This window comes from Neomonachus schauinslandi, chromosome 16 (genome assembly GCF_002201575.2).
Source record: "Neomonachus schauinslandi chromosome 16, ASM220157v2, whole genome shotgun sequence".
NCBI lineage: Eukaryota > Metazoa > Chordata > Mammalia > Carnivora > Phocidae > Neomonachus > Neomonachus schauinslandi.
This window is the reverse complement of record NC_058418.1, coordinates 33191590-33219253: the sequence shown is the minus strand read 5'-3', so window position 1 is coordinate 33219253 and position 27664 is coordinate 33191590. Positions and strand designations below refer to the sequence as shown.

The following is a 27664-nucleotide window of genomic DNA, read 5'->3' as shown; positions in this document are numbered from 1 at the left end:
GATCAACATTTGAGGAAAGAGAAACCAAAAGAGAGTGAGGATTTAGTCAAAGAGGCATGAAAATGAAATGGCAACCAGGAAGCTAGAGCCAAACTGCAGAAGCCTACAACTAATTTGCATAATAAAAGAAAAAGTCATCTTGTTGGAATTTGTGGTAGTGGCCGCCTAGTTTGGAATTGGTATCCTATAATTTACCCCATCTCCAGTGAGAACTAGTGTAAAACATTCCTAGAACAAATAGTAAATTGCACAAGGATATATTTTAAAAAACAAGTTTTTCTAAGACCTGAAGCCTTCTGTCTTTTGTCACAGGGGGACCCAGGAAACCCGATGATGTGCCAGCTACAGCAACTGAATATGTGGGTGCTGAGAGGAATCTTGTCCCATGGTGGTGAGAATTGCCCTGGCCTATTTCTGTACATCAACGTGGAAGACTATAGCGACTGGATTATGTCCAAGACTAAGAAAACCAGCCGTCCTCTGTCTTCCTTCCACCACTGGGAGGAACCATTTCCTTTCTCCAGCTACTCATCACATATCATCGTGACACCGAAAAAACATTCTGGGCTGGGCCAGGGTGAACAGTCCCAAGCAGACGTGCAAGAACAAAATAAGGTCACCTTATATACATTCCCAACAAACAGCTCTACAGAGTCTCCAGACCTTGAGGAGAAAGGGTTAGGGGAATTAGGCAAGTCTTCTGTTGTGTCCGTAGATCCCATTTACTCTGACTATTATGGGGAGGCTGGGGAGGGTAGTGGGCCTATTTCAGGTCAGAACAGGTTACATCAGCCCCAAGAAATTATCTTGTTTTTCTTTGTGCTTGTTTTCTTTTGCAATGATATCTAGTCTAGGAGCTAACCCTCCCAACTGAAGAGTAAGCTCAGAATGCTGAGCGCCAGGCAGCCACCATGCTGTTTTGGTGTCTGTTTTTTTTATAGGTGGCACACCTGGGCTGCCACGGACAGGCCCACAGTGCATACTGGGCTGGCTCTCTCTTCTCTGTCCCACTCCCACACGCGGGAAGGTCACTTTCTTTTGTGCTTGTGAACTAAATGTGGGCTAACAAGTGTCAAACCATTAGAGTGCCCTGTGGTTCTTTCAGTGTTAACGGTTCCAGGGGCCAGGCTGTGCAAACACTCCCCACGGGCAAATGTGGCCAGGGAAGTGCCCGGCCGGAGAGTCGGGGACACCAAGCAGCACAGGAAACAGTGAGAGGACCCCTTGACTGGAAAGGAGCTGATTACTTTAATGGATCACTCTGGTCTGCAGCCGTGGCCTCCCTCTGGCTATTTCTCAGGGGGGCAAATTGCCTGCAACTGCTCATTGGTGGTTTTCATTTTATTCCACGCCTTGCGGTAGCCTTTTAAGGACATCTGCAAAAAGGAAAAAGGGGGTGGGGGGGTGGGGAGAAGGTTATTTGGGAAAAAGCAATTGTGATTTTTCAGAATGCAACCCACATCTAGCCCTGCGAGGATGCAGAGGAATCTGTGTGGGGCAGTGCCAGGCTGCAAGACTCTTCCAAAGAGCTTGTTTCTGTTCAGTGAAGTGAGAAGTTGCAGGTTCCTGCGGTGCTACTTCTCAGCTCCAAATCTGACGGGCCTAAGTTTGGATCCTAATTCACTCCCTGCCACCAAGTGGCCACCGGAAGGGCAGGAGAAAGTACTGTGGGAAAAGGAGCCTGGGTCTAGATGTGAAAACACCAGGCTTCCAAAGTGACCTGCCTGGGTTTCTGAGCTACTCTGCTGATGTCTTCAGTGTCCTCAGTATGCAACCCGGCCTGTGGCAGACCTGGTGCTTTCCTTTCCTTTATTCTGACCCTTTGCACGTTTCCCATTTCTCTTCCGCACTCACAAGGGGCTAGGGTGCTCTGAGCACACTGTATCACACGGAAAGGCTGTGGGGTTATCAAAAATGAAAGACCCATGGCAACTATGTAAATGCATGGAATCAGGTTCTGAGTGATATTAAAAATCCATTATTATCTAATTTTTTTAAAAAAACTGGCTTCTCCATGTATAAAGTAGCAATCCCTAAATCACCAAATGGTGGGGGAAGGGATTCAGAAACTTCCAGAATTCATTAAGAAAACAAGCAACTAAAAACACACAATTACTACCGAGTCTCCTCCTGATCACCTGAAAAGACCCTGTCCCTAACACTGAAAAGGGAACTTAAAATATCCTTCATTTTCCTACAAGACTTGAAGGGACTGCTGGAATTTCGCACAGACATCACATGTCTGAACTTTGGTATTCTTAGCTTGAAAAGCAAAACCCTAGACAAGAATGTGAAGGACATAAAAGACTGCCTGTCCTGGGGTTCTCTGAGACTTACCTCTGCAATCTCCACTTTCCTTTCCCACATCTTGATGGTCTTCTCCAGGTCCCCATTTAAGACCTTCTCCCGCACGTACATCATCACCTGCGGCGCGCGGAACTCAGCCAGCTGTTTGTGGAGCTTCTGGTTCACAGCCTCGGCCTTGGCCCGGTCCTGGGTTGGGAAGGACCTATTAAACCAAGGATCCTGGCAGTTCTGGCTTATGGGACTTACTGGCCCTGACATCTCTCCCCAGTTTCAATGTGGTTCTCAAAATAATGTTGAAATTTTCAACATTTTTTTTTTTTTTTTACAAATGGTGATGTTTTCATCTAGCTCAGAAACACTAAAGTGCGGTCTAAAACAGACTTTTTTCTCTTCCGTCCTTCCTTTATTAAGGAATTTGTTTTTCCTTATTGTGATTTCTTAGGTTTGGTGGGTTTTCTGGGGGAAAACTGTGTACTAAGTACACTTTGACCAGTCTCAACTCACTTTCCTGTCTTTTTGTAAAATATATGTAACATAAAATTTCCCATTTTGACCACTTTTAATTGTGCAGTTCTGTGGCATTCAGTATACTCACAGTGCTGTATGAGCTTCACCACCATCCACCTCCACAACTTTCATCTTGCAAAACTAAACCCCTGTACCCACGAAACACTGACTCCCCAGAACCCCTTCCCCTAAGTCCTGGCAACCACCCATCTACTTCCTGTCTCTATCAATTTCACTCAAGTACCTCGTGTAAGTGGAATCATATAATACTTGTCCTTTTGTGACTGGCTTATTTCACCCAGTATAATGTCTTTAGTGTTTATCCGTGTTGTAGCATATGTAGAATTTCCTTCCTATTTAAGGTTGAGCTATATCCCATTGTATGTATATACTACATTTTGCTTCTCCATCTGCCAATGGACACTTGGGTTGCTTCTACCCCTTGGCTATCATGAATAGTGCTGCTATGAACATGGGTGTACAAACATCTCTTCAAGTTCATGCTTTCAGTGATATTGGGTATGTACCTAGAAGTAGAACTGCTGGATCAATAGTTATTCAATTTTTTGAGGAATCTCGGTCTTTTTAAGTTTTATTTTTAAAATGATCATTCAGTAAAATTAACTAGCCTTTTTCTTTTGAGTGGATTTTTTGAATTAACAATGTCCTTCTGTTTTTTATTTTTTTTTAAAGATTTTATTTATTTATTTGACAGAGAGAGACACAGCAAGAGAGGGAACACAAGCAGGGGGAGTGGGAGAGGGAGAAGCAGGCTCCCCGCAGAGCAGGGAGCCCGATGCGGGACTCGATCCGAGGACCCTGGGATCATGACCTGAGCCGAAGGCAGTCGCTCAACCGACTGAGCCACCCAGGCGCCCTGTTTTTAATTTTATTTTAAAGATTTATTTATTTATTTTAGAGAGAGAGAGAGAGTACATGAGCAGGAGGGGCAGAGGAAGAGAGAGAGAATCTCAAGCAGATTCCCCACTGAGCATAGAGCCTGTCACTGGGCACTATCTCAAGGCGAGTGGGACGCTTTACTAACTGAGCCACCCAGGCGCCCCATTTTTCATTTTAACAATTATTTTGAATAGGCAATACATGCAATTTAAATGGTATAAGAGTATACAGTGACAATCTCCCATCCTACCCTGTCCCTAGCCACACAGTTCTTCCCAGAAGCATACAGTATTTTTAGGTTTTGCATATTCTTCTAGAGATCTACACTCACATAAACATATAAATTTACCTTTTTTGTCCAAAGAGTAGCCAATGCTATTCACTTTTCCTCCTCCAACTTTTTTCCCTCAATAAATATCAGCCCAGCTGTATCAGCACATTAAAAAAACCCTCTTTTTAACAGCTGCATCATTTTCCATTGTGTAGATGTACCCTAATTTTAACAAGTCCTCACAGTCAACTCAGCTCCTCAATCTCCTGCTAGTACGATAAACAATGCTGTGATTACTAATCTTCTGGGTGGAGTCATACTGTAAATGTGCAAGTACATCAGTAGGATGAACTAGTGAAAGTGAAATTGCCTGTTCTAAGACAGTGGTTCTCAACTGGGGGGGGCAGGGGTGACAATTTTGCTCCCAGGAGACATGGCAATGTCTGGAGACATTCTTGGTTGTCACAACTATGGGAAGGCCACTGACACCTAGTAGGCAGAGGCCAGGGATGCCACGAAACACCCTACTGGGCACAGGACAGTCCCCCATAAGAAGGAATTAGCTGACCCAAAATGTCAGTGGTGTCTAGGTTGAGAAGCCCTGCCACGAGCATATATGTATGTTTGGTACAGAATGCTAAATTGCCTTCTCTAACGATTAAGCCTCTGCACCAATGTCTGAGGCTGCCTGTGTTTTTGACCATTCTCTCAACAGTCTTACCAAATTTTTTATCATTGCTAATCTAGGAGAGGGGGAAGTAGTCTCTCATTACAGTTTTATTCTGCATTCCTTATGAGTGAGGTAGAATATTTTTCATAAGTTTGAGACTTTCTGGCTTTTCTGTAAACTGTATAAATCTTTTGCCCATTTTGTCTATTTTTTTGTTAGATTTTTCCACTAATTTGTAAAAGATATTTGTGTTTTAAGAAAATTTACTCCCTGGGGGCGCCTGGGTGGCTCAGTTGGTTAAGCGACTGCTTTCGGCTCAGGTCATGATCCTGGAGTCCCGGGATCGAGTCCCACATCGGGCTCCCTGCTCAGCAGGGGGTCTGCTTCTCCCTCTCCCTCTGCCCCTGCTCATGTGTGCTCTCTCTCTCTCTCTCACTCACTCTCTCTTTCAAATAAATAAATAAAATCTTTTTTAAAAAGTGGGTAGGAGGGACGCCTGGGTGGCTCAGTTGGTTAAGCGACTGCCTTCAGCTCAGGTCATGGACCTGGAGTCCTGGGATCGAGTCCCGCATCGGGCTCCCTGCTCGGCAGGGAGCCTGCTTCTCCCTCTGACCCTCCCCCCTCTCATGTGCTCTCTCTCTCTCATTCTCTCTGTCTCAAATAAATAAATAAAATCTTTAAAAAAAAAAAGAAAAAGAATATTTACTCCCTGTGATATTAGCCAACACATTTTTTCAGTTATTTATTTTTTGGCTTTGCATATGATGGTTTTTGCTATGCAGAAAAACTTACTTTTATATAACTGACTTTATACATTGATTTCATGGTTTCTGGGTTTTATACTTCAAAAGTCCTCCCCGATCCAAGATTATAATAAAAATGTTCCCACTATTAAGTTTAGGACTTTAATGGTTTTATCATTTATATTTAAATCTCTGATACATCTGGATTAATTTCACCATAACATATATAGCTCCAACTTTGTTTTTTCCCAAATGACTACCTAGTCATCCCAAATCACTTATTGAATAATCTGGTTGTGCCACACTGCAATACCTTTACCATAAACTAAATGCATCAATATCAAAACTTTATCAGCTACTTGATCATATACATGACATCTCTGTGATCTGTATTGGGGCTTATCATAGGACTTCTCTTTTTTCTTTGATCTGCCAGTCTATTCATGAGCTTGTTTTAAATACTGTAACTTCTTATCATGTTTCAGTATCTAGTAGAGCTAGTCCATTCATCTACTTAAGAATTTGGGGGATATTCTTATTTATTTTTCCAAAAGAATTTTTGAGCCAATTTAAGTCCTTAAAAAAAAAAACTTTTTGTTATTTTAATTGGAATACCATGATTTTGCACCTCAACTTAAACAGAGCTAACATTTTTATGCTGTTGAATCTTCCTAGCTTAGCACCGTCTTTTCGTTCCTTGCTTCACAAAGTAGAGTCTAGGATACTGCCATCACTTGGGAACTGGTAAAAATGAAGACTCTTGGGCCTGTCCAATCAGAATCTGCATATTAACAAAATCCCCAGATGTTTGGTTTGTACCTTCTAGTCTGAGAAGCACTGCTTTAATTCACTTTGGAGCAAATCAATCAAATTATTTTTAATTAACTTATCAGAATGCAATAAAAACTTGTCAAGAAGTGTTCAGCGAGAATCTGTTGTGTCTAGCATAGACATATTCCTGTAGGGAGATCTAAACATGGACCTGGAACCATCAGTGGACACTCTTGTGAGGAAAATGATTAAAGAATACTTAAGATAAAATATAATGAAGGAGCAAGAACCAAGGCATTAAAAAAAAGTTCTACAGGGACACCTGGGTGGCTCAGTCAGCTAAGCGTCTGCCTTCAGCTCAGGTAATGATCCCAGGGTCCCGGGATTGAGCCCCGCATAGGGCTCCCTGCTCAGTGGAGAGTCTGCTTCTCCCTCTCTCTTGCCCCTTCCTTGCTCATGCTCTCTCTCTCTCAAATAAATAAATAAAATCTTTTAAGAAAATAAGTTCTAGGGGTGCCTGGGTGGCTCAGTCGGTTAAGCGACTGCCTTCGGCTCAGGTCATGATCCTGGAGTCCTGGGATCGAGTCCTGCATCGGGCTCCCTGCTCGGCAGGGAGTCTGCTTCTCCCTCTGACCCTCCTCCCTCTCATGCTCTCTCTCTGTCTCATTCTCTCTCTCAAATAAATAAATAAAATCTTAAAAAAAAAAAAAAAGAAGTTCTATAGCTACGAGGGATGTGCTGAGAAGCCCAGGAACTGCGGTCCCTACCCAGCACCCCACTTGTAGAACAGGGCTGTTACCACAAGACAGGTGGGCCACTGTTCCCATCCCCAGATCCAGCGCAGCAGTACAGAAGTTTTGCTCAAGGGGAGAGGCTATAAAATAGAGAGCTCTAGAATGCTGCCTGGAAGGACTGACTTTCTTTGGAACAAAGTGTGGCGAGTTTATGCCTAAGTACTTTGTGGAAAACAATGGAGATCTTTGGGGTGCGCAATTAAGAGGCAGCTGGAAGTTCCATGATATTAGTAGCAACAAGCAAAACAGTAGACCAGCTAGATGTTTAAAAGAACCAGAAAAAGAGACCATTAAGAGACCAAAACAGCAGACAAGCTAGACATTTAACAGAACCAGAGAAAGAACCATTAAGAGACCATAATTCCACAATATTAGTAGCAACAAGCAAAACAGAGGACCAGCTAGATGTATAACAGAACCAGAGAAAGAGACCATTGGGGTTGAAGCAAACCTCAAAGACTGCCAAAAAGGTCCCTGAAAAGGGGTCTGACTTTGATTAGATCAGAATATGCAGCAGTTACTGTCCCAGGGTGTTGTTGAAAGCAACAGAGCAATAAGCTAGTAATTAATGAAGGCTAACAGCTGGGTATGATACCAATAGAACCAGACCAGCCAGAAGCTTGGTGGGAAGATGAAAGAAAGAGTCAAAGAAAACTCAGCAGAAACACCAATCATTCCTGGTTGTCAGGGACACTGTATCCATGATCAAGGCTGCCCCCTCTAAGGAGCAACACCAGAGGCTACCAACAGCAGGAGAAATAGACTTTACTAAATCAATCCAGCCAAATTACTTAATAAGCAAGCAGTGGGTGGAATCAGTATCCAACATTGCTATAATATTATTTAAAATGTCCAGTCTTCAACAAAAATTACAAGATAGGCTAAGCAAAAGGAAAGTGTGACCTACACAGGAAAAAAAGGAGGCAACATAAACTACCTCTGAGGGAGTCCAGATGGTGGACTTAGCAAAGTCTTCAAAGCAGTTATTATAAATATGTTCAAAGAACCAAGGTGACCATTTTTAAAGAATTAAAGGAACATATGATGATAATGTTTCATCAAATAGAGAATATCTATAAAGAGAAATTATTTTTAAAAAAACAAATGGAAAATTTGGAGTATTTCAATACAATACCTGAAATGAAAAATTCCTAAGAGGAGATCAGAGATTTAAGTCAGCAGAACAATCAGTAAACTTGAAGGTAGACTGATAGAGATCATGCAATATGGAAAACACAGAGAAAAACAAAGAAAAATTTAGTCTCAGAGAAATATGTGGAACACTACAAAGTGTACCAACATTCATGTAATGGAAGTAACAGAAGGAAAGGAGAAAGAGAAAGGAAAATATATTCAAGGAAATAATGGTCGAAAACTTGCAAAATCTGATGAAAAATATTATTTTGATGAAAAATAATAAGCCACACATCCAAGAAGCTCAACAAACTCTGAATAGGAAACTGGAAAGAAATCCACACCCAGACACATCATACCCAAAATGTTGAATGACAGGCAAAGAGAAAATATCAAAAGCAGTGAGAAAACAATTTATTACATTCAAGGGAAACCAAATAAGAGCAATAGCTGACTTCTCATCAGAAACAGTGGAGGCCAGAAGGCAGTGGGATGACATATTCTAAGGGTTCAATGAAAAAAAAAAAACCTGTCAAACAAGAATCTTCTAAAAAAACAAACAAACAAGAATCTTCTATCCAGCAAAACTATCTTTCAAAAATGAAAGCAAACAATGAGCACACTCAAATTTTGGTTTCTAATTCTATTCTCAAATAAAAGGAACCAGGACTCCTTGGAGAAATGGCTAATTCTAGGGCTGGAGCAGGAAATATAGGAGATGAGTCTCAAGCATTTTCTAGTGCCAGAAAAGAAGAAGTGTTCACACACACGTGCACACACACAAATGGGGTATGTCAAAGGGACGCAGAAGCCAACTGAAAGAGCTCCCAATGCCCAAGGTGAAACAATGTGAATAATAAAACAAATAGTATTAGATTACAACCCAACATATAAAATTAATATCCATGCTCACTTCAACAACACATATACTAAAATTAATATCCATGAATTGATACTGATATAAATAAATGATTAAAAAATAAATGGAGAATAGACAAATGTCCCAGACAGAAGAATTCCAAATAGTTTATAAGTCCCCACTTCTTAAGTGTGAGCTGCACATGATAACATCCTTCCAAAGAGTTGAGTCTGAAAATTGGAGAAAAGAGTAACTGTACAGCAGAGAAACCCTTATAATATTACATCAGGCAGGTGATCAAGGTTAACATCAGCAGTGGTAAGTCATGTTGACAGTATGCTCCCTTGATATAATGTGATGAAAATGGCACTTCACCTCTGCGATCTTCCTCCCGAAAACCATTTAACCTCAGTCTAATCACAGGAAGGACAGCAGACAAATCCTAATAGAGGAACATTCTACAAAATACTTGACCACTTCACAAAACTGTCAAGATCATCAACAAGTCAAGCCTGAGACACTATCGCAGCCAAGAGAAACCTAAGGAGACGTGACACTGAATGTAATGTGTTATCCTGGATGGGATCCTAGCACAGAAAAGGACATCAGGTAAAAACCAAGGCTATATGAATAATATTAATTATAAATGTTAATTATAAGGCATCAATATTGGTTTGTCAATTTTAATAAATATTCCACTGTAAGATGTTAACAATGGGGGAAAATGGGTGTGAGATTTTTGGGAACACTGCACTCTCTGCAATTTTCTAAAACAATTATAAAATAAACTTTATTTTTTTAAATGAAGAATAAAGACATTCCCAGATAAACACACACTGAGAGAATTCGTTGCAAGCAGACCTGCCTTACAAAATATACTAAAGGAAGTTCTTCAGGCTGAAAACTAGTGAAAGTAGTTTAACTAGTGAAAGTAGCTTAAGCTAAAGTAACTTAAAACCATGTGAAGAAAACAAATAGCACGTAAAGGTAATTAGGTACATAATTATAAAGAACAGTAAAATTGCATATTCTCCTTCTCTTAGCTGATTTAAAAAGCAATTCATAGTAGGAAGGGAATCGGAGGGGGAGATGAACCATGAGAGACTATGGACTCTAAGAAACAAATTGAGGGTTCTAGAGGGGAGGGGGGTGGGGGGATGGGTCAGCCTGGTGATGGGTATTAAAGAGGGCACGTTCTGCATGGAGCACTGGGTGTTATGCACAAACAATGAATCATGGAACACTACATCTAAAACTAATGATGTAATGTATGGTGATTAACATAACAAAATAAAATTTAAAAAATATGAATCATTAAAAAAAGCAATTCATAAAAGCAATATGTATATAATTCTACTATGGACCTGTGACATATAAAAATATAATATATTTGACAATAACAGCAAAAAGAAGGCAGGGTGAAACAAAGCTATATTTGAGTAAGGAAATAACATCAGATGGTAACTCAAATCCAGAGAGAGAAATGGAGAGAACCACACAATGGTAAAGAGGAAGGCTAATACAACAAACACTATGAACATACTTCATCTCTGAGGCACCTGGGAGGCTCAGGCAGTTGAGCGTCCAACTCTTGATCTCTTGATCTCAGCTCAGGTCTTGATCTCAGGGTCATGAGTTCAAGCCCTGCACTGGGCTCCACACTAAGCATGGAGCCCCTATACCTCATCTTTTTTCTTCTCTCAGCTTTTGGACCCCGTCCTCACATTCACAAGATTAACTCAAAATGCATCATAAACCTAAATGTAAGATCTATAAAACTTGTAACATAAGACATAGGACTGAATCTTCATGATATTAAGTAATGGTTTCTTAGATACAGTACCGAAAGTTCCAGTACAAAAGAAAAAAATAGATAAACTGGAGCTCACCAAAATTAAAAACTATAAATAGCATCTTCAAGAAAGTGAGAAGGAAACACACAGAATGGGAGAAAATATTTGCAAATCATATATCCAACAAGGTATTTGAATCCAGAATACATAAAGAATTCTTACAACTCAACTATAAAAAGACAACTCAATTAAAAACTTACTCAGGGGTTAAGGGTTTGAATAGACATTTCTCAAAAAAAAAAAACCACACATGGCCAATAAGCAAATGAAGGGCTGCTCAATGTCATTATTCATTTGGGAAATTCAAATCAAAACCACAGTGAGGTATATCACTTCATGCCCACTAGGACAGCCATTAAAAAACAAACAAAAACCCCTGAAAATAACAAGTGTTCGTGAAAATGTGTAGAAATCAGAACCCTCACATGTTGGTGGGAATGTAAAATGTGCAGCCACTTTCCAAAAACTGTTCTGCAGTTTCTCTAAATGTTAACCATAATATCCCCATATATGACCCCCAGTCCCACTTTTAGCTGTATGTCCAGGAGAAAAGAAACCATACATTTACACAAAAACTTGTATGTGAAGCTTCATAGCAGCGTTACTCATAAGAGTCAAAAACAACCCATGGGAAACAACCCCCTTGACTGATGAATGGATAAAATGAGGTGTATCCATACAAGTAAATATGATTCAGCCATGAACAGAAGCAAAGTCCCGACACACATTACAGCACAAATCTTGAAAATACTGTTAAAGAAGCCAGTCGTGAAAGACCACATACTGTATGGTCCCTTTTAAATGAAACATCCAGAGCAGGCAAATTCACAGGGACAGAGAGTGGATTAGTGGTCACAGGGCTGGAGGGTGGGAGTGAGATGAGGTGGGGAATGGACAAGGATTTCTTGCAGGTACAGGGCTTCTTTCTAGGGTGACAAAAATGTTCTAAAATATTGTGCTGATGGTTACACCATTCTGGGAATATACTATAAACCATTAAAATGTGCACTTTTTTTTTTTAAGATTTTATTCATTTGAGAGAGAGGATGAGAGGAGAGAGAGAGCACATGAGAGGGGGGAGGGTCAGAGGGAGAAGCAGACTCCCTGCTGGGCAGGGAGCCCGATGCAGGACTCGATCCCGGGACTCCAGGATCATGACCTGAGCCGAAGGCAGTCGCTTAACCAACTGAGCCACCCAGGTGCCCTAAAATGTGCACTTTAAATGGGTGAATAATATGGTATGTGAATTATAACCCAACAGAGCTGTTAAAAAAGTTCACAAGAAAACTAAAATATACTAAGCAGTGACTGCCAGGCTTTTAAAAACTGATGTTATGTTTTACTTATAATCTAATAAATGTCCCCCCAAACAAATACCACAGAAATCCTGCATGAGGAGAGCACACAGACTTTTGCTTTAACTTTGTTACTGGCCACTCTGTACCGAGACCGGTTTTTTTGCAGGTGTCGGTTCTCCATCGAGGATAGGACGTGGATGCCATGACAAAACTGAGTCAGATGTAGTCATCCTGTGGCTTTTCGGTTATCGTGGACAGGTTTGGGGCCACGCATACTGCTGGGGATACTTAGGCCCCTTCAAGACAAGGCCACTAATAACTGTACGAATGGCTTGGGAGGCTGACAACTGTCAAAGCATCGCTATCCTGGTCCTAACGGATCACCACAAAGCCTGTGACACCTATTTCAAAGATGTGGAAACTGAGGCTTGTCTCATTAAAAGGCTTGTTGAAAGCTAGAACCTGGCAACACCAAAGCTTATGCTCTTGCCCCCTTCTTTCCAAAAAAGTCCTCTGAGTCACATCCTTTGTACATTTAGCTTGCTGAAATTCAGCTGTAGGTACTCAGCAAAATAGTGAGAGTACTAAATCACAATGGAGATGTAGGGAGCTCAGATAATGCCACACATCTGTTCACACAGTGACCGCAGGCCCTGGAGTGGGCTCAGGACAGAAGTCACAGGTCTGTCATCCCAGCATCCACTGTACCGAGTGAAAATTACATATTTAAAGAACTCTCTATCCTTTACAAAGCACTGTATTTTGGCATGTGTACTTTTTCTCATACCAATTAGATGATTACATGCATTATAGGCTTTTTTGTGATGTTGTATACACAACACTTTGAGTATGGTACTTTTCAGGTCACTTAAGGAATTCTCGAGGGTTATTTGGACTCTACATGATTTCTAGATGATTTTGTCATTTCTACACAACTTCTAACTCTAGACCCTAAGCCAGCAGTAAAATACTATTGGACTAAATACTGCTGGACTAAAATACTACTTTTTTTTTTTTTTTAGATTTATTTATTTATTTATTTGAGAGAGAGAGAATGAGAGACAGCACGAGAGGGAAGAGGGTCAGAGGGAGAAGCAGACCCCCTGCTGAGCAGGGAGCCCGATGCGGGACTCGATCCCGGGACTCCAGGATCATGACCTGAGCTGAAGGCAGTCGCTTAACCAACTGAGCCACCCAGGTGCCCCTGGACTAAAATACTACTAATACTCCAGGTACCATTTCCTCTTTCAATGACCCAGAGTTATTTTGACTTTCATGGTCTAGGCTTTTCTAGACAAAAACCTAGGTCTTGGTGTACATTGGCTCAAGCCCTTGTAGACAGAAGGAGATAAACACCAGAAACAGCATATTTTACCCTCTCCTACCTCCTCTACTTGTAGGGTTTCTCTTTCAATTTTTTCAAGTAACTCATTTCTCAGCAAGATCTCCTTGTCCAGATTGATGGACATTTCCATTGCTTGGTGTAGCTTGCTCTGAAATATAACAACACAGCAAGTCTTGAGCAAAGATGATCACTCAGAACTACAGGAAGGACGGACAGCTCTTTATTAAGCAGGACGACAGCAAGACCATCCAGGAACTTGGGTCTGCCCTTCTCAGAATCCTGGTGCCTACGTGGTAGGGGAGGTAAAGACCTGCAGAGTGGCCGGACACACCAGGACCCAGATTCTGCCCCATTATTTACTAAAAGAAACTTTGGGCAAGTCCCAGAACCTCTCTAAACTTGGGCTGGTTGCCTCATAGGGCTGTGGAGAGGCTCAAGGGAGATAATGGTGGTAAAGTGTTGAGCAGAGCCTGACACATGGAGAACACTCATACAAATGGCTGCCATTACTGGATGAAGAGAGAGAAACACTCCCCGTGAGCTACTGGCATCCCACTTTACAGATGAAAGAACTGACTCTTTGGAGGGTGAAACAATTGGCCCAGGGTCATAGAGATAAGAGGTTAAGCAGGGTTTGAACCCAGGCAGTCTGACTCCAGGGCCCACGGGCTCCAGCACCGCTGACCCTGGAAGGCTCCTTCACGAACTGCCCCCCAGCTTCCTCTTGCATCACTCGCCGCTGCCCTTCGGCTCCCCGCCAGGCCCCTGCTTCTCCGATTCGCCCCTTTGCTGCACCTTTGTCTCCCCAGCAGGGAAGGGTCAGCCTGGAGAAGTTGAGACATGTTTTGCTGGGCTGAAGAGTGAACCAAGTGACAGAAGCCAGTGACTCCGGGGGGGGATCACTCCACGGACTCTGAGAACACACTCACCCTGCACCAGGCACTGACCAGCACGGCAGCCTAGGCCCTGCCTGCCAGAGGCCGGCTCACGGCCTAGATGGAGGCGCCAGAAGCCATATAAAGCCGCAACTGTGCCTGGCGCTGAGAATATGAGGACAGTGGTCGAGGTTTCCCTGGGGGAAAGAATACTGGAAAGGGAGCTGAAAGGCTGTCGAGTGTGTCTAAGTAAGAGGGGAAGGGAGAACATGCCAAGCTAAGGAAAAGCCTGAGACAGGGGATGCTGGAGCAATATACCCAGGGTATCAAATCTTAGACCGGGCAGAAAACCCTGGAGCCACCTGCCTGGGGACCTCAGGGCATCGGGGGCCATCCCCCTCATTTCTCTTTTTGCCAATCCTCCCTTCTTTAAGGCTCATGTCCTGCTCCACATCCTGCACGACATCGCTCTGCTTAGGAAAGTGCCATGAGTAAGAGACCAGACTGAGGGGGTGGGCTGCGGGGGAGGGGAGGCAGCACAAGACTCCACTGCAAACCAGAAATTTGGGTGGGGGGAAAGGAGAGCAGAGGGAAGGCATTAACCCCACAATGCAGAGAGCCAAGGCAGGAAAGAATGGAATTGCAAAGGCTACTGCAAGGCAGTCCCTGGCTCTACTGGGGCTGGGCTCTCCAGAAGGTATGAGGAGAGCTATTTGTGATTCTGAGCAGGACGTTGGCCACTTGAGGTGGCTACTTCTGAAAAGGCACTTTAGCTTTCTCTTGCTGTGTACCAAATTACCACAAATTTTGTGGCGTAAAGCAACACCCATTTATTATCTCAGTTTCTATAGGTCGGAAGTCCAGGCACAGTGTGGCTGGATTCTCTGCCCAGGTAGGGTCCCCTGGGGCTGAAATCAGGATGTTGGCCAGGACTGGCTCTCCTCTGGAGCTGGGGTCCTCTTCCGAGCTCACAGACTTGGCAGAATGCATTTCCTTGAAGCTGTAAGACTGACGTCTCTGTTTCTTTCTAGCTGTGAGCAGGAGGTGGCCCTCAGCTCTTCGCGGTCCCTCTACCTTCAAGCCAGCAGTGGAGAACTTCTCGCCTACAGAATTCCCTCCATGCTTCAAATTCCTGACTTCCTCTTCCAGACAAAACTCTCTGCCTTTAAAGGGCTCATGTGATTAGGTCAGGCCCATCCAATAATCTCCTATTCTTAACATCAACGATGGCAGAACAGAATCATACTACATAATCATAGAACAGAACAGAACCTAATAATAGAACCCATCATCCCCACAGCCTTGGAAATTGTACTGGGTATATACACCAGGGGGTGGGGAGTCTTGGGGGACATCCTGGAATTCTACCTACAACAAGGGACTAGTTTACATGGGGATCACTAGTTTACAGTCAGTTAGGAATGACACATCATGGCTGCCATCACACGCTTATATTTTACCAGATTCCACGAGGCAGGGCTTGACAGCATAAAGATGGAGATAAAGGTGCCCCTTTGGCTGAAGCTCATGCACCAAACTCACAGAAGAGACCATGTCTGTCTCCTTCATACCTATATCCTCAGCACTTAGCCCGGTGCCTGGCACTCCACAGATGCTTGTATGTTTGGTAACATTTATTCTGTATATGTGCTGCTGAAGCAAACACATTGGTAACAGTTATTGTGCATGCTTTCACAAGGTCTTAGAGATGGGTATTTGATATTCATATGAAAGTGGTCCCTCCTGCCACCCTCCCATCCCCTAAACACACACCTCAATTGCTAGCAGCTCACTTGACAATACTGGCTGAGGACTTGCTTGGCCAGGCACTGTGCTCAGTGCTAGGAACACAGCAGAGACCAGCTGGAGCTCTATCCTGGTGGCGAGTCACAAAAACCTGCCTCTGACCCATGGTGCCTAGTGGAATCCCCATTCAAACCCAGGTGAGGCCTGACTCCAAAACTCTGCCTCCATTTCTCCCAGAAGACCTAAGAACTGACACACAGAAGAAATGAGCCTGCTTCTCCCTCAACCCGTCGCTGTGTCCACCGGAGGACTCCTGTAGGCATCTCTTCCCGAGCTCCACCATCTTCTTACTATTATTTGAAACAGGCCTACAGGCACGATGACCCCTGGGATCCTGCCTGGAGAAGCTCCCATTCTACGCACTGTGGCCCGTGTTGCTGCTGCATGGGTATCGCAAACAATCTGTCCTCTGCGTTTAGACCTGTCCTAAAGAGCTCAGGCCCTGGACCTGGCAGTTTCATTTTACAAACCAGTAGCTCCACTCCAAACCCCTGGCTTTTCCACACAAGACCAGACAGGCCCTGTGCTACTTAAGTTGATTCCACAGGATACGATCAAGATCCAATGCAATGTAGCCACATACTACCCAGCTCTCCAGCCAACGAAGGCTCAAGTCACGGGGACTGGCTTCATCTTGAAATTACAGTGATCAGATAAGCTAACTACTGATAGGATGAGATCAAAGTGGAAGATCTGTTGCAGACGGAGAACACATGAATTTCAAAATGCCAGCATGATGTTGTCTACGCGCTTTATGCCAGGGACGGGCAGCTGGGTTAGGTGGGACACGCACTGGACTAGGAGCCTCAACCCTGTCAAAAACTTGTTGCTTGAAGCTGGCAGTTACTCTCTTTGGACTTCAGGTTTTTCATTTGTAAAAGGAAAGTGCTGGACAAACGTAATAGTCTAATCTAAACACTTCCAAGTTTACATTTTAAACTGACACTGTGTGGGCCGAATGAAGACCACCTGTGAGTTACCTAAGCCTGTAGCCACCACTGTCCTGCAGGCACTAGGCCAGGGGTCAGCCACCTTGCTCTGTAAAAGGCCAGACAGCAAATATTTATGCTTTGTGGGCCGAGAGGCAAAATTGAGGATATTATGTAATTACTTATATTAACAAAAGAAAAATACAAATTTCCACACATTTTGTTGATGGAATTCAAAATATAATCACTAAGTACATTTTGGAATACACGTCTACTAATGAGAAGAATGGAATTTCTGGGGGAGAAACCAATTTTGCTTAATTAGGTTTCAAAGGTAGCATTCTCTATCAAATTGGTTACAAATATCCTTCTGTAAAAACCATTCTTAGCTCACAGGCCAGTGGGCAGGATACACTGGCCCACAGTTAGCTGACTACTGCGTTATACAATTTGCTAGCAGGGTGGCTGGGCATTTATGGCTGTGGTCCCTGCTTAATTATTAATAGTACCTCTCTCTCTCCCAAAAGGGTTCTGTGTGGATGAGGAATCATATATTAGTTTTCTGATTTTTAGCTAAGAGAGTTTTCTTCTGGAGGGTTTTAAGCAGGGAAGTGCTTCTTACAGGCCTAAATTAAACAGGGCCCTAAATGTGGTTAGTTCTCAAAACTCACTGTGCATAAAAAACACTGGGGGCATTAAAAAAAATAGATGCATGGCCCTCACGCCATAATTCAACTGGTCAGGGTTGGACTAGGGTGTTTGTATATTTTTAAAAATGCAATGCACAGCTAGGGTTGCAGGAACACTCAGAGTATTTGAGGAGAATGGCTTTGTCAAGAGAAATCAGGGAGCAACAGTAGACGGAAGGACCCCAAGCCCTTGTGTAGCACCTCAGCGGTGCATGGCAACCTCACTGTGGCTGGATAGGTGGGTGTGGGAGGCCTCGGGGACCTGGGCATCAGGGCGGACCTTACTTTGTATGTGTTGAGGACCTGCAGGGTGTTTCCAGATGCCAGCTTTAGCTGGATCAGTTCTTGATTCTTTGCTTCGATGGTCTCTAAAAACTGAGCATTCTCAATCTTCAGCTGCTGAAAATCAACCTCATGGAGAGCCTCGCCCACCTCTTCCTTCTATAGCTCAGAAAGAAGAAAGAAATGATGTGAGGTTGTGACTTCAGAATCTGACTCACACCTTGCAGTTACCGATGAGATTCTGAAAGTCAGTCATCATTCAGTCATTCAACAAACATGGGTGGGGGATCTGCTTGGTGCCAGGCATGGTGCAGGGCACTGGGGTGGAAATCTGAATAAATACAATACCCCCTGGCCTCAAGGAGCACATATTCAACCAGGGTTCACAGACAGGTCGCGGTGTGGTGTAGTGGGAGGGGCAGAGGACACACAGAAGCCCCTCAGCCAGGCCAGAGAAGAATGGAAGGCTGGGTCAGGAAAAGCTTCCCACTTAAAAGGTAGTATCTAAACAGGGCTATGAAAGAAGAATAAGAAGGAGATCATATAAAAGTTATTTTTACCCTGGAAAACCCAGGACCAGCAGCCCATAAATTCCCTTCCTGTGATCACATGACATTTCTGTACTGTGGTTCTATCAGGGTACTGGGTTCCCTCCCCAACCTGGCCTGCCTTACCTGCCCCACCAGGTCTAGGCCATCTTACATTGGTGGTAGGCAACAGCCAAACCCAGGAACTGTTCCTCAGCCCTGCGCTCTACCCACGCAATACTACCTCCAAGGAGGCTTCTTCCCTTTCCCCTAAACCAACACAACAATTTCCTTAAGCCCCAGTAATGACCCATCCTCCAGCTTAAACACTCCTAGGAGGAGAATCCCCCACTGTGGCTCTGTGGTCCCTGCTGCCGTTGCCCCTGGCTAGCAGTGACGCATCCCGCCTTTTCCTACCACCCCCACTCCCCGCTAGTCTGTGAGCTCCTGAGGTCAGGACCACCTCAGTGTCAGCTCTGTGCAGCAATGGCTTAGGCTAAAAGTCATCCATCTCCTCCCTCCCTCACACTTAAATCCCCTCCTCAGGATGCCTGAGCTTGCATGAAGCCCGGCGTACCAGGAACTCTCTATCTGGAGGCCGCTCCTCTCTACTCTCTTACACTAATCTCATAATCTCAAATCTCCTTCAATGACATGGCCACCCCGGCCTTCACTCCACTGGGGACCTCCAGAGCTGTGCGTTCTCTCCTCCCCACAGCCCGTGCTCTTGGAGCTAGCAGCCAGCCCTCCTGAGTCTGCTTGGGCCCATCAGCCCCAGGTCCTCTCTGATGGTCTCTCCGTTCCCCTTGCTCTCTGGCTCCCTCTGAGTGAGCCCTAGGTTACCAATTCTTTCAAGAGTACAGCTCTCACGGAGACATGGTGCTCCAGGTAGGGCTACGTGGAACGAGAGGAGCGAGCCCACCCCTTTCTTGGGCGGGGGGGCCCTGTGGTTCTCTGGGTGCAGCCCAGGCCACAGCATTGCCTCCGGCTGAGCGGACTTTATCAGGTACTCTACAGTTAAGCCACCTGCTACCTGTGCAGACCTGATCCTGGGGATCAAAATGGAGGAGCTTACATTTGTGCTCAGTCACTTCACGTTGTTGAAGCTGTCCCAGTTTGTCTTTCAGGATCCCAAGTCAATTAGGCAATAGTTCCAGACTCTGTCGTTGTCAGTGGCCGCCTCTAATGCACAAGCTGTCGGTGCCCATATTCGAGTTAATTCGAGGGAGGGAGCCGTGTAATCACACTTGAGAGGCCCCGTGCCCGGTCTGCTTACTGCGTTTAATTAGGAGCCTTTAGTCGGCTGCACAGGCGACCAAAGCACACTCAAACTGTGCCACCCAGGCCATACTCACCAAAAAAGGTCAACAAGTACGTCACGAGGGTCTTTTAAATTCAAGCCAACTTCGTCTACAGATGTGCCGGCACCAGAACTGTAGGAGCTTCCTATCGCGGCTGTGACAAATTACCACAAACTCCGTGGCTTAACACAAAAATCGATTATCTTACAGCTCATGAGGTCAGAAGTCCAAAATGGTTCCTGGGGTTAAACTCAAGGAGTTGGCAGAGCTGCATTTCTCCTGGAGGCCCTGGAGGAGAATCTGCTGCCTTGCCTTTCTCAGCTTCTAGAGGCTGCCTGCTCTCTTTTGTTCATGATCCCTTCCTCTATCTTAAAAGTTCATCACTCTGATCTCTGCTTCCAGTATCCCATCTCTCTCTCCTGTCTACCTCTTACAAGGACCTTTGGGATTATATTGGGCCCATTTAGATAATCCAAAATAATCTTCCTTTGAATCAGGGGGAGATTATTTTAAGATAATCTCAAGATACTTGACTTAATCACCTCTGCAAAATTCTTTTGCCATGTGAGATAACAGATACACAGACTTCAGGGATTAGGACATGGACATCTTTGGGAATGAGTTGTTCTACCTTCCATGGTAACGAATGAAGGAATGTACAAATGAAAGAGGAAGGAAGGAAGGAAGGAAGGAAGAGCCAGCCACATACCTGCCTCAACTGTAAAAGTATCTTTTTCCTCTGCACTTTGAGAGAAACATTTTTCAAACGTAATTTATCCTTCATATTATCCTAAAAAAGACAAGTAAATTTTAATCCACTTTTCTTTGTCTTCCCTGTTGGTTTGAAAAGTTGGTAGGTCTGGGGCTACAAACTAAACCTTGAGCCCTAACATTCAGTCACTTATTTTTAGGTCTTTTTACATTTACCCAAGCTGGCATTGCTGTAACACTTCACTCATGACAGGGGCTCCTGGGTGGCTCTCAGGGTCCTGGGATTGAGCTCCGCATTGGGCTCCCTGCTGAACAGGGGAGTCTGCTTCTCCCTCTCCCTCTGCCCCTCCCCCCACTTGTGTGTGCTCTCTCTCTCTCTCAAATAAATAAATAAAATCTTAAAAACAACAACAACAACAACACTTCATTCATGACCAAGAAGCAGAGGTAACTAGGTCTGCTCTGTGCAAATTCTCTACTGCTTTTAAATTTGATAATTTGGGTATATAATTTGGATATAGGGGTCATTCCTGACAAAATGACCTTATGATCCTTTGGTCTTTTATTCTCTTGGTAGTTTACATAATTTTCATCACTTATAACATGTTAAGGTTAGTAACCCTACCTATATCAAGGATCCAAAGCTCGACATGCTACAAAATCTCTGAAAGTGAAGGAACATTTTATATCTCATTGTTATAATAATGGAACTTAAAGAGCTTGAGATTTACCTGTACCCCTCCATAGAGTCACCTGACTAGATAGACTCACACCACTTTTCTCTAGAAAACATCAGATCTTGAAACAAACAGCAACAATAAAAAAGAAAAAAAAAATCAGTCTGAGATACTATTAATATTCACCTGGCCTGATTGATTTTAGCCTTGATAAACGTGCATTTTAAGACACACACTTCGTGGGTTGCAATAAATCTCCACGTGTGGACGACATTTATGGTAGACCAAATGGAGTGGGGCTGTGTCACATGGATCATTTTTATGTCTTCATCCTATGAATCTATTCTCCCTTTCTAAGCTCTAGCCTCCTGCCAACTCACCCTCCGGCGGTTCATGTCCTCAATGTACTTCATCACTTTCTGAGTGGCCAAAATACTCCCTTTCTTCTTGGATATGGTTTTTAGAATATCTTTTTTAAACTCATGCACTGCTTTCTGAACTTCAGCCCATCGAATTTCAGCTTCCTCAATGATAGCCTGGAGGAGTCAGCACAAAGAAAGAACAGTTTCCACAAATCCTCAGGGACATCTCCCTCTAAGGAAACCTAAGTTCTCAGGCCTCTTTGTGTCCTAATACATAATGTTTCTTCTTAGCCTTAGAAATATATCTCTAAGATACAACTTTGACTATATGAATGTTATTATTAAAAAGCAGGCCTTGGGGCGCCTGGGTGGCTCAGTCGGTTGAGCGTCTACTTTAGGCTCAGGTCATGATCTCCAGGTCCTGGGACCAAGCCCCATGTCATCGGGCTCCCTGCTTAGCAGGGAGTCTGCTTCTCTCTCTCCCTCTGCCCCTCCCCTGTGCTGGGGCACTCTTTCTCTCTCAAACAAATAAAAATTTTTTTAAAAAAGCAGGCCTCAAAAAAAAGGGGGCCGTAAGAAGGGGGTGAATAAATAAAAACAGGGCCTCAGGCATCTCTACATATATTTCCATATCTGAAATATTACTTATCCACTAAAAATTATAACATTAATATAATGTGATAAGATAGGATAGGATATAAAAAATAATCTGGAAAGATATACACCAAAACATTAGCCACAGTCACATCCGGAGAGACGGATGACCAGGGAGACCAACACTCTTAATATATATATACTTCAGTAATTTGAAAGAAGATGGTATCAATGAATATATGTATTGACATGGAAAGACAGTAAATGCAAAATACAATTTACAAAATAATATAATACTTTTTATAAAAAAATTCATATATACCTAGAAAATAATCTAAACTCTAGGAGATAAACACCTCTAGGTAGATTGTGGATTCTTACAAATGTTCTTTTAGCTTATCTCTACATTCAAATCTTGCTACAACATAGACTGTCTTTAAATAAGAAAACACACACACACGTCATCTGAAAGAATAAAATGAAAAGGCATCTGTAGCTGCACAGCAAATCACCTTAGTCCCAGCTTTGTCCCTGGGCACCAAGAAGCGAAAGCATCTTCCTTCATTGGCCAGTCTCTGCCCTCCCCATGGTCTTCACGTGCCTGAACATCAATCCACCATAACTGCCACTTTCAACAGGTCACTCACTCTCCCGCTCAGCCATCCTCATTGGGGTCCTGCTTTCTAAGGCATCAAAGATAAACTCCCCTGCCTGGCTCTCAAGGTCTCACAGCCCCAATTTCCTCATACAGCCCCCAAATCACACCAGCCCCCTCGATATCTTGGACTTGCCACGTTCATTCCCAACTCCACTTCCTTGCTCATGTCATTCACCTGACCTAGGGTGCCCTTCTTTTCCTAGTCCTCTACTTTATTTCTCATTATTCTTCAAGACCATGCCAAGCCCTATGTATAGCCCCACCTCTTCAAAAAAGTCTTCTTTGGCCGCTCTATCCCACATTAACATGTTATAATTCAACAATGCATGTTTGGCAAGAGAAAGAAGGAGGGGGGAGGGCACAAAGAAGGGAGAGAGGGAAGGAAAGTTAGGTTTATGTGGTACAGATGACTACCAATAAAGACATGAGTCTACTGATCTATCCCTCTGGAGGCAATGAGTGTCAGTCTGTGTGCCCACATTTAGAAATAGAAAAATTTCTAAATAGAACAGAAATATTTGTTCTTCATACAATAATGCTCTCCAATGCAAGCCAACAACTCCATCCATGGGCAACTGAACTAACAGTGATGTTTCTTCTCAGAGTGGAGGAAAACTGACCGTTATTGGTCTCCAACAAGACATGGACCATGGTCATGCGTGCTGCACCCAGAAAGCGATTTAAAGATTTTTCATCCAACTGACTGACTTAAACCCCAGACTCCTTATATTATTAAGGAATTACCATACATTTTTAAGTGAATTCATGCTTATTATGGTTATTTTTTTTAAAAGAATCCATATCTTAGGGGCACCTGGGTGGCTCAGTCAGTTAGACATCTGCCTTTGGCTCAGGTCATGATCCCAGGGACCCAGAATTGAGCCTTGCATCAGGCTCCCTGCTCAGCAGAGAGCCTGCTTCTCTCTCTGCCCCTCACCCAGCTCATGCTCTCTCTCTTTCTCACACACTCTCTCTCTCTCTCAAATAAATAAAATCTTAAAAAAAAAGAATCCATATCTTAGAGACATATACTGAAATATTTATAGATAAATGATATATTGAGGTGTCACTTCATAATAGCCCAGTGGCCTATCATGAGGGAGAAGTTGGGATATGGAGGAAACAAGGGTGGCCATATGTTCGTGGCTGTTGAGTACCCAAGGGTCCATTGTGCTAGCCTCTCTATATGTGTGCATTTTTGAAATTTTCCATTTAAAAAAGTTTATGGGTGCCTGTGTGGCATAGTCGGTTAAGCACCTGACTCTTGGTTTCAGCTTAGGTGATGATCTCAGGGTCGTGAGATCGAGCCCCGTGTCAGGCTCCGCGCTTGACGTGGAGTCTCCTTGAGATTCTCTCTCTCCCTCTCCCTCTGCCCCTCCCCCCTGCTCTCCCTCCCTCTCTGTCTTTCAAATAAATAAATGTTTAAAATTTGTTGTCTCCTCAAGCAGGTGGGAAGTTCCTTAAAAGTAGGCCTTAAATTTGTCTTCTCCTACTTATGTTTCTTTCAAAATAATAAAAATTATATGAACATTCTCGATGAGGTGGAAGTGGGGAGCCCAGGTAGGGTGGGCTACAGAGAAAACAGTATACCTCATGATGCTGCAGGTCTCGTTCAGCATTTGCTCTCATGTGCCTTATTTCATCCTTCATGTCTTCCAGCTCCTTTTGTACAAGCTCACATTTTTGGTCGCAACTGAGGCCTATCACACGGTCCATACCTATGCGGGATTTGGATCTACGCCTACCTCGTAACTGCAACACAAGGAAAACCAAGCCATTGTCAGGTAGGAATTGATGCTCAAGTTGGGCATCAAAATGACTACTGAGACCTGCTAGAAATTACTTTGAGTGACAGCCAGGGAGAACAAACTCAGTGTGAAAGGATTCAGGATATTAGGCCCAAGGTGATGTTTATTTCACAAGTCAGCCTAAGGTCCTGTGCTAAAGAATTCAAAGGCTTATGTTGGATAATGAACTGAAAATAAATAAGGGAAAGTGTCTTGACGGTGTGGAAGGACTGTGAACCTGCTATAGACTAGCATTCAAGTCAGTGTCAGGGGAAGTCCAGAGCTCAATGCTTCCTAAACTGAACACAGAAGAGAAATTGCTATCTGGGGGCATAGTATTAAGCAAAAAACAAAACAAAACAAAAAAAACACACAACCAAACAGACAAAAATATTTTGATTCCCTACACATTTAAGCCAAAGGTCACCAGCAGATGGCCCAAGGAAACGTGTGGGCCTAAAGAGGAGATTGGCCCTCAAAAGACAGATCTACATCCAGTTTTAAATTTTCAAAAATTAATTACCCACATTTGAAAATCAGGAGAGTCCACTGAAATAATCTAGATTTCCAGCTTCTCTTGTAAAATCAGCTGCTCTGGCAATACCAGGCCACCTGGTTGGACTTTTAGATGAGTGAGGAACTCTCCCGTGTCCACAGCAGACCCACTTCACTCCTATATGTGGCTAGCTAGGCCCTGTAAACATTTGAGTCCCCCAATTTAAGGGAATTATTTCAAACAAAGATATTCTGGGTGAGTCAATCCACTATTAATTGAAATTGATTCCCTTCACACTCACTTGAAAGAGAACCTTGGGAGGGAAGGAAGAATCAAAAGTAGAACAGGAAGAAAATCACATGCCCCTCTGCCAAAGAAATACACAAAGACCAAAGGCAGATACAAAATACCACTTGCATCTAAAGGGACAAACAAAATAAAAGAATTCTTAGGTCTCCACAGTGTACCTGTGCAAATTCTGCTCCTGATATTTTAATTTCTGATAATCGTGGATGTCGCTGATCTCCGGGCTCCAGTTTATTATAATATTTCTCAAACATCTCTGTCTCAGTTTTGAGAGCAGAGTTTCCATAGCTGCAAGACAGAGGGTACCTGAGTAAGTACTACTAACAAGAGTTTAAATCCCAAATAACTAGTATTTAACACTTAATATGACCTACATATGACCTTCTGTAAGACACTTAACATCTGTAAAATGGGAATAATAACAGCACCTATTATTTAGGGTTGCATTAAGGAATGCAAAGCCTTTACAACAGTGCCTGGCACACAGTAAGTGCTATTTAAGTGTGTGATTTTTAAAAAATGTTTAATGAGCCACAAAGTTGAGAGAACTGGGATTATATTGAAAATTGTTGCTGAGATGAAGCTACAAATTCCACCTTCCAGTATCCTCTAACCCATTTGTGAAATTCCTTCTGAACTACTACATGCTTGAGATTACTACATAGGCACAATCTTCGGATGTTTCTTTGGTTTGTTTCTCAGCTGTTCTTTCCAGCACCAGAGAGATGAAGTATCCACAAGAAGTGTATTATAAATGGTGGGAAAGCTTTGAACAGATGGTTTTTAAACAACTAGAGATGACAACTAGAGTTTATCCTGTATGTGCCTGCCAAGATTTTGACCTTTTTAGCTTTTCCATATATATAACATACAGGTTATGTGTGCATGTATACATATATATATGAACAGCTTGGATATTTTCATATATTACTGAGTGAATTCCTGTAGGCTGAATTTTAAGATTAATGGAAAAGGTTCAATGGAAAGGCCGAGAAATCAAAACGCCTTTTTTTTTTTTTTTTTTTAGCATATCATGCCCCGAGTGTCAGCTGTGGAGTCGTACCTGCGTCTGAATCCCGGCACCACCGCTGACTAGGAAGGTGACTTAACCTCTGTGTCTTGGTTCCTCACCCACTTTCTAGGGCTACTGTGCCATTATAGAAGGTCCTACGTGCAAAATAATTGGCGCATAACAAGTAGTCAAAAAATTGCAGCTATTAGTAATATTACCTCAGTTCTGATCTAAACTATGTATAGACATATAGAAGGTACATCTATTCAGCTGCTAGAACGGGATACGCCGTGAGACCAAGAAGTACAATTGACCTCTGAACTCCAGAAGCCGGCCGGCCGTACCTGAGCTCTTCCACCAGCCCACACAGCTGGATAACAGGCAGCTCGTTCTCCTCCCCGCCCTGCAACTCGCTGACAGGGGTCTCAGAGTCCTCATCAGTCATGACTCTGCCCAAGTGGCCCTTGGCCAATGCTCAGTGAAGCCAAGAGCGCCGTGTTCCAGCGGCCGAGCGTCACGCGGGCTGCGACCTAGCAGAGCGTTGCCGGAGCGACCGGACGCGTGCGTGAGGGGCGGGGCTTCCAGAGGCTCCGCCCAGCGCTGCTCCACCCACCTCCGTGCTGACTAGAGCGCAGACACTTGACTTCAACAATCATTCTTAACATGCTAATACTAGCAGCTGCTGTTTGCTCCGCACTTACTATGCCCTTGGCACCGTGCTAAGCATAGTTTATGCAAATCCTTGCAACAACCTTGTAATATTATCTATTATTCTGCTTATTCTCCAAATAGAGGAAACAGACCCAGAAAGTTAATTGGATTTGTCGGAGTGTCTGCCTTCCCCTACCTCGCTGTGAGGCCTCTACTCCATTCACCCTCTGGTGCTTCATACGTTCTAACTGCAGTTTCTCTCAATCCCCATGTCCTGCATTCCTAGAAGGAAAAAACCTGGTTGATTATTAAATGGCATAAATTCAAGAGACATCCCTAAATAGGGATTACATCCTGGGGGAATGTATGAAACAGACAATTCCAGCTCTCACTTCCAGTTAAATGAGGAAAAGAGCCCCTAAACCCTCTGTTGCTAGTGGAGTGAGGATAGCAACACTGTCTTGCCTAACACGTTTTCATAATCATCATCTCATTTAATCCTCAAAACGGTCTTATGAAATGGGTATCATTTTACAGATCAGGAACTGA

General features: G+C 43.4%; 2 protein-coding genes across 3 annotated transcripts in view; one reads left to right on the top strand and one right to left on the bottom strand.

The window, feature by feature from the left end:
- Positions 1-849, top strand: part of PRSS54 (serine protease 54) — a 12074-nt gene extending 11225 nt beyond the window's left edge. The window contains 1 exon segment of the mRNA XM_021704302.2: positions 313-849. Within this exon segment, the coding sequence (XP_021559977.2) occupies positions 313-849 (537 nt within the window).
- A 393-nt stretch (positions 850-1242) lies between these two features.
- CCDC113 (coiled-coil domain containing 113) lies at positions 1243-26974 on the bottom strand. Of its 2 annotated transcripts, XM_021705626.2 has the most exons (9): positions 26809-26974; positions 25614-25740; positions 24454-24615; positions 21630-21785; positions 20571-20651; positions 18037-18192; positions 13493-13600; positions 2338-2493; positions 1243-1376 (listed from the first exon to the last, which is right to left on the bottom strand). In XM_021705626.2, the coding sequence occupies exons 1-9, from the start codon at positions 26907-26909 to the stop codon at positions 1290-1292; spliced, it is 1134 nt and encodes a 377-aa protein (XP_021561301.1). In that variant the 5' UTR covers positions 26910-26974; the 3' UTR covers positions 1243-1289. The 2 variants fall into 2 exon arrangements, with proteins under 2 accessions (XP_021561301.1, XP_044778236.1); XM_044922301.1 differs by lacking the exon at positions 24454-24615.
- Positions 26975-27664: the final 690 nt, after the last annotated feature.

Excerpts from the sequence above, each read along its gene's own strand:
- CCDC113 (XM_021705626.2), bottom strand. The coding sequence starts at position 26,909 with ATGACTGATGAGGACTCTGAGACCCCTGTCAGCGAGTTGCAGGGCGGG. Across the intron at positions 24,616-25,613 it reads CAGGAGCAGAATTTGCACAG|TTACGAGGTAGGCGTAGATC; the intron begins GTACACTGTGGA and ends CTTGTGTTGCAG. Across the intron at positions 21,786-24,453 it reads GAGACCTGCAGCATCATGAG|GCTATCATTGAGGAAGCTGA; the intron begins GTATACTGTTTT and ends TGACTCCTCCAG.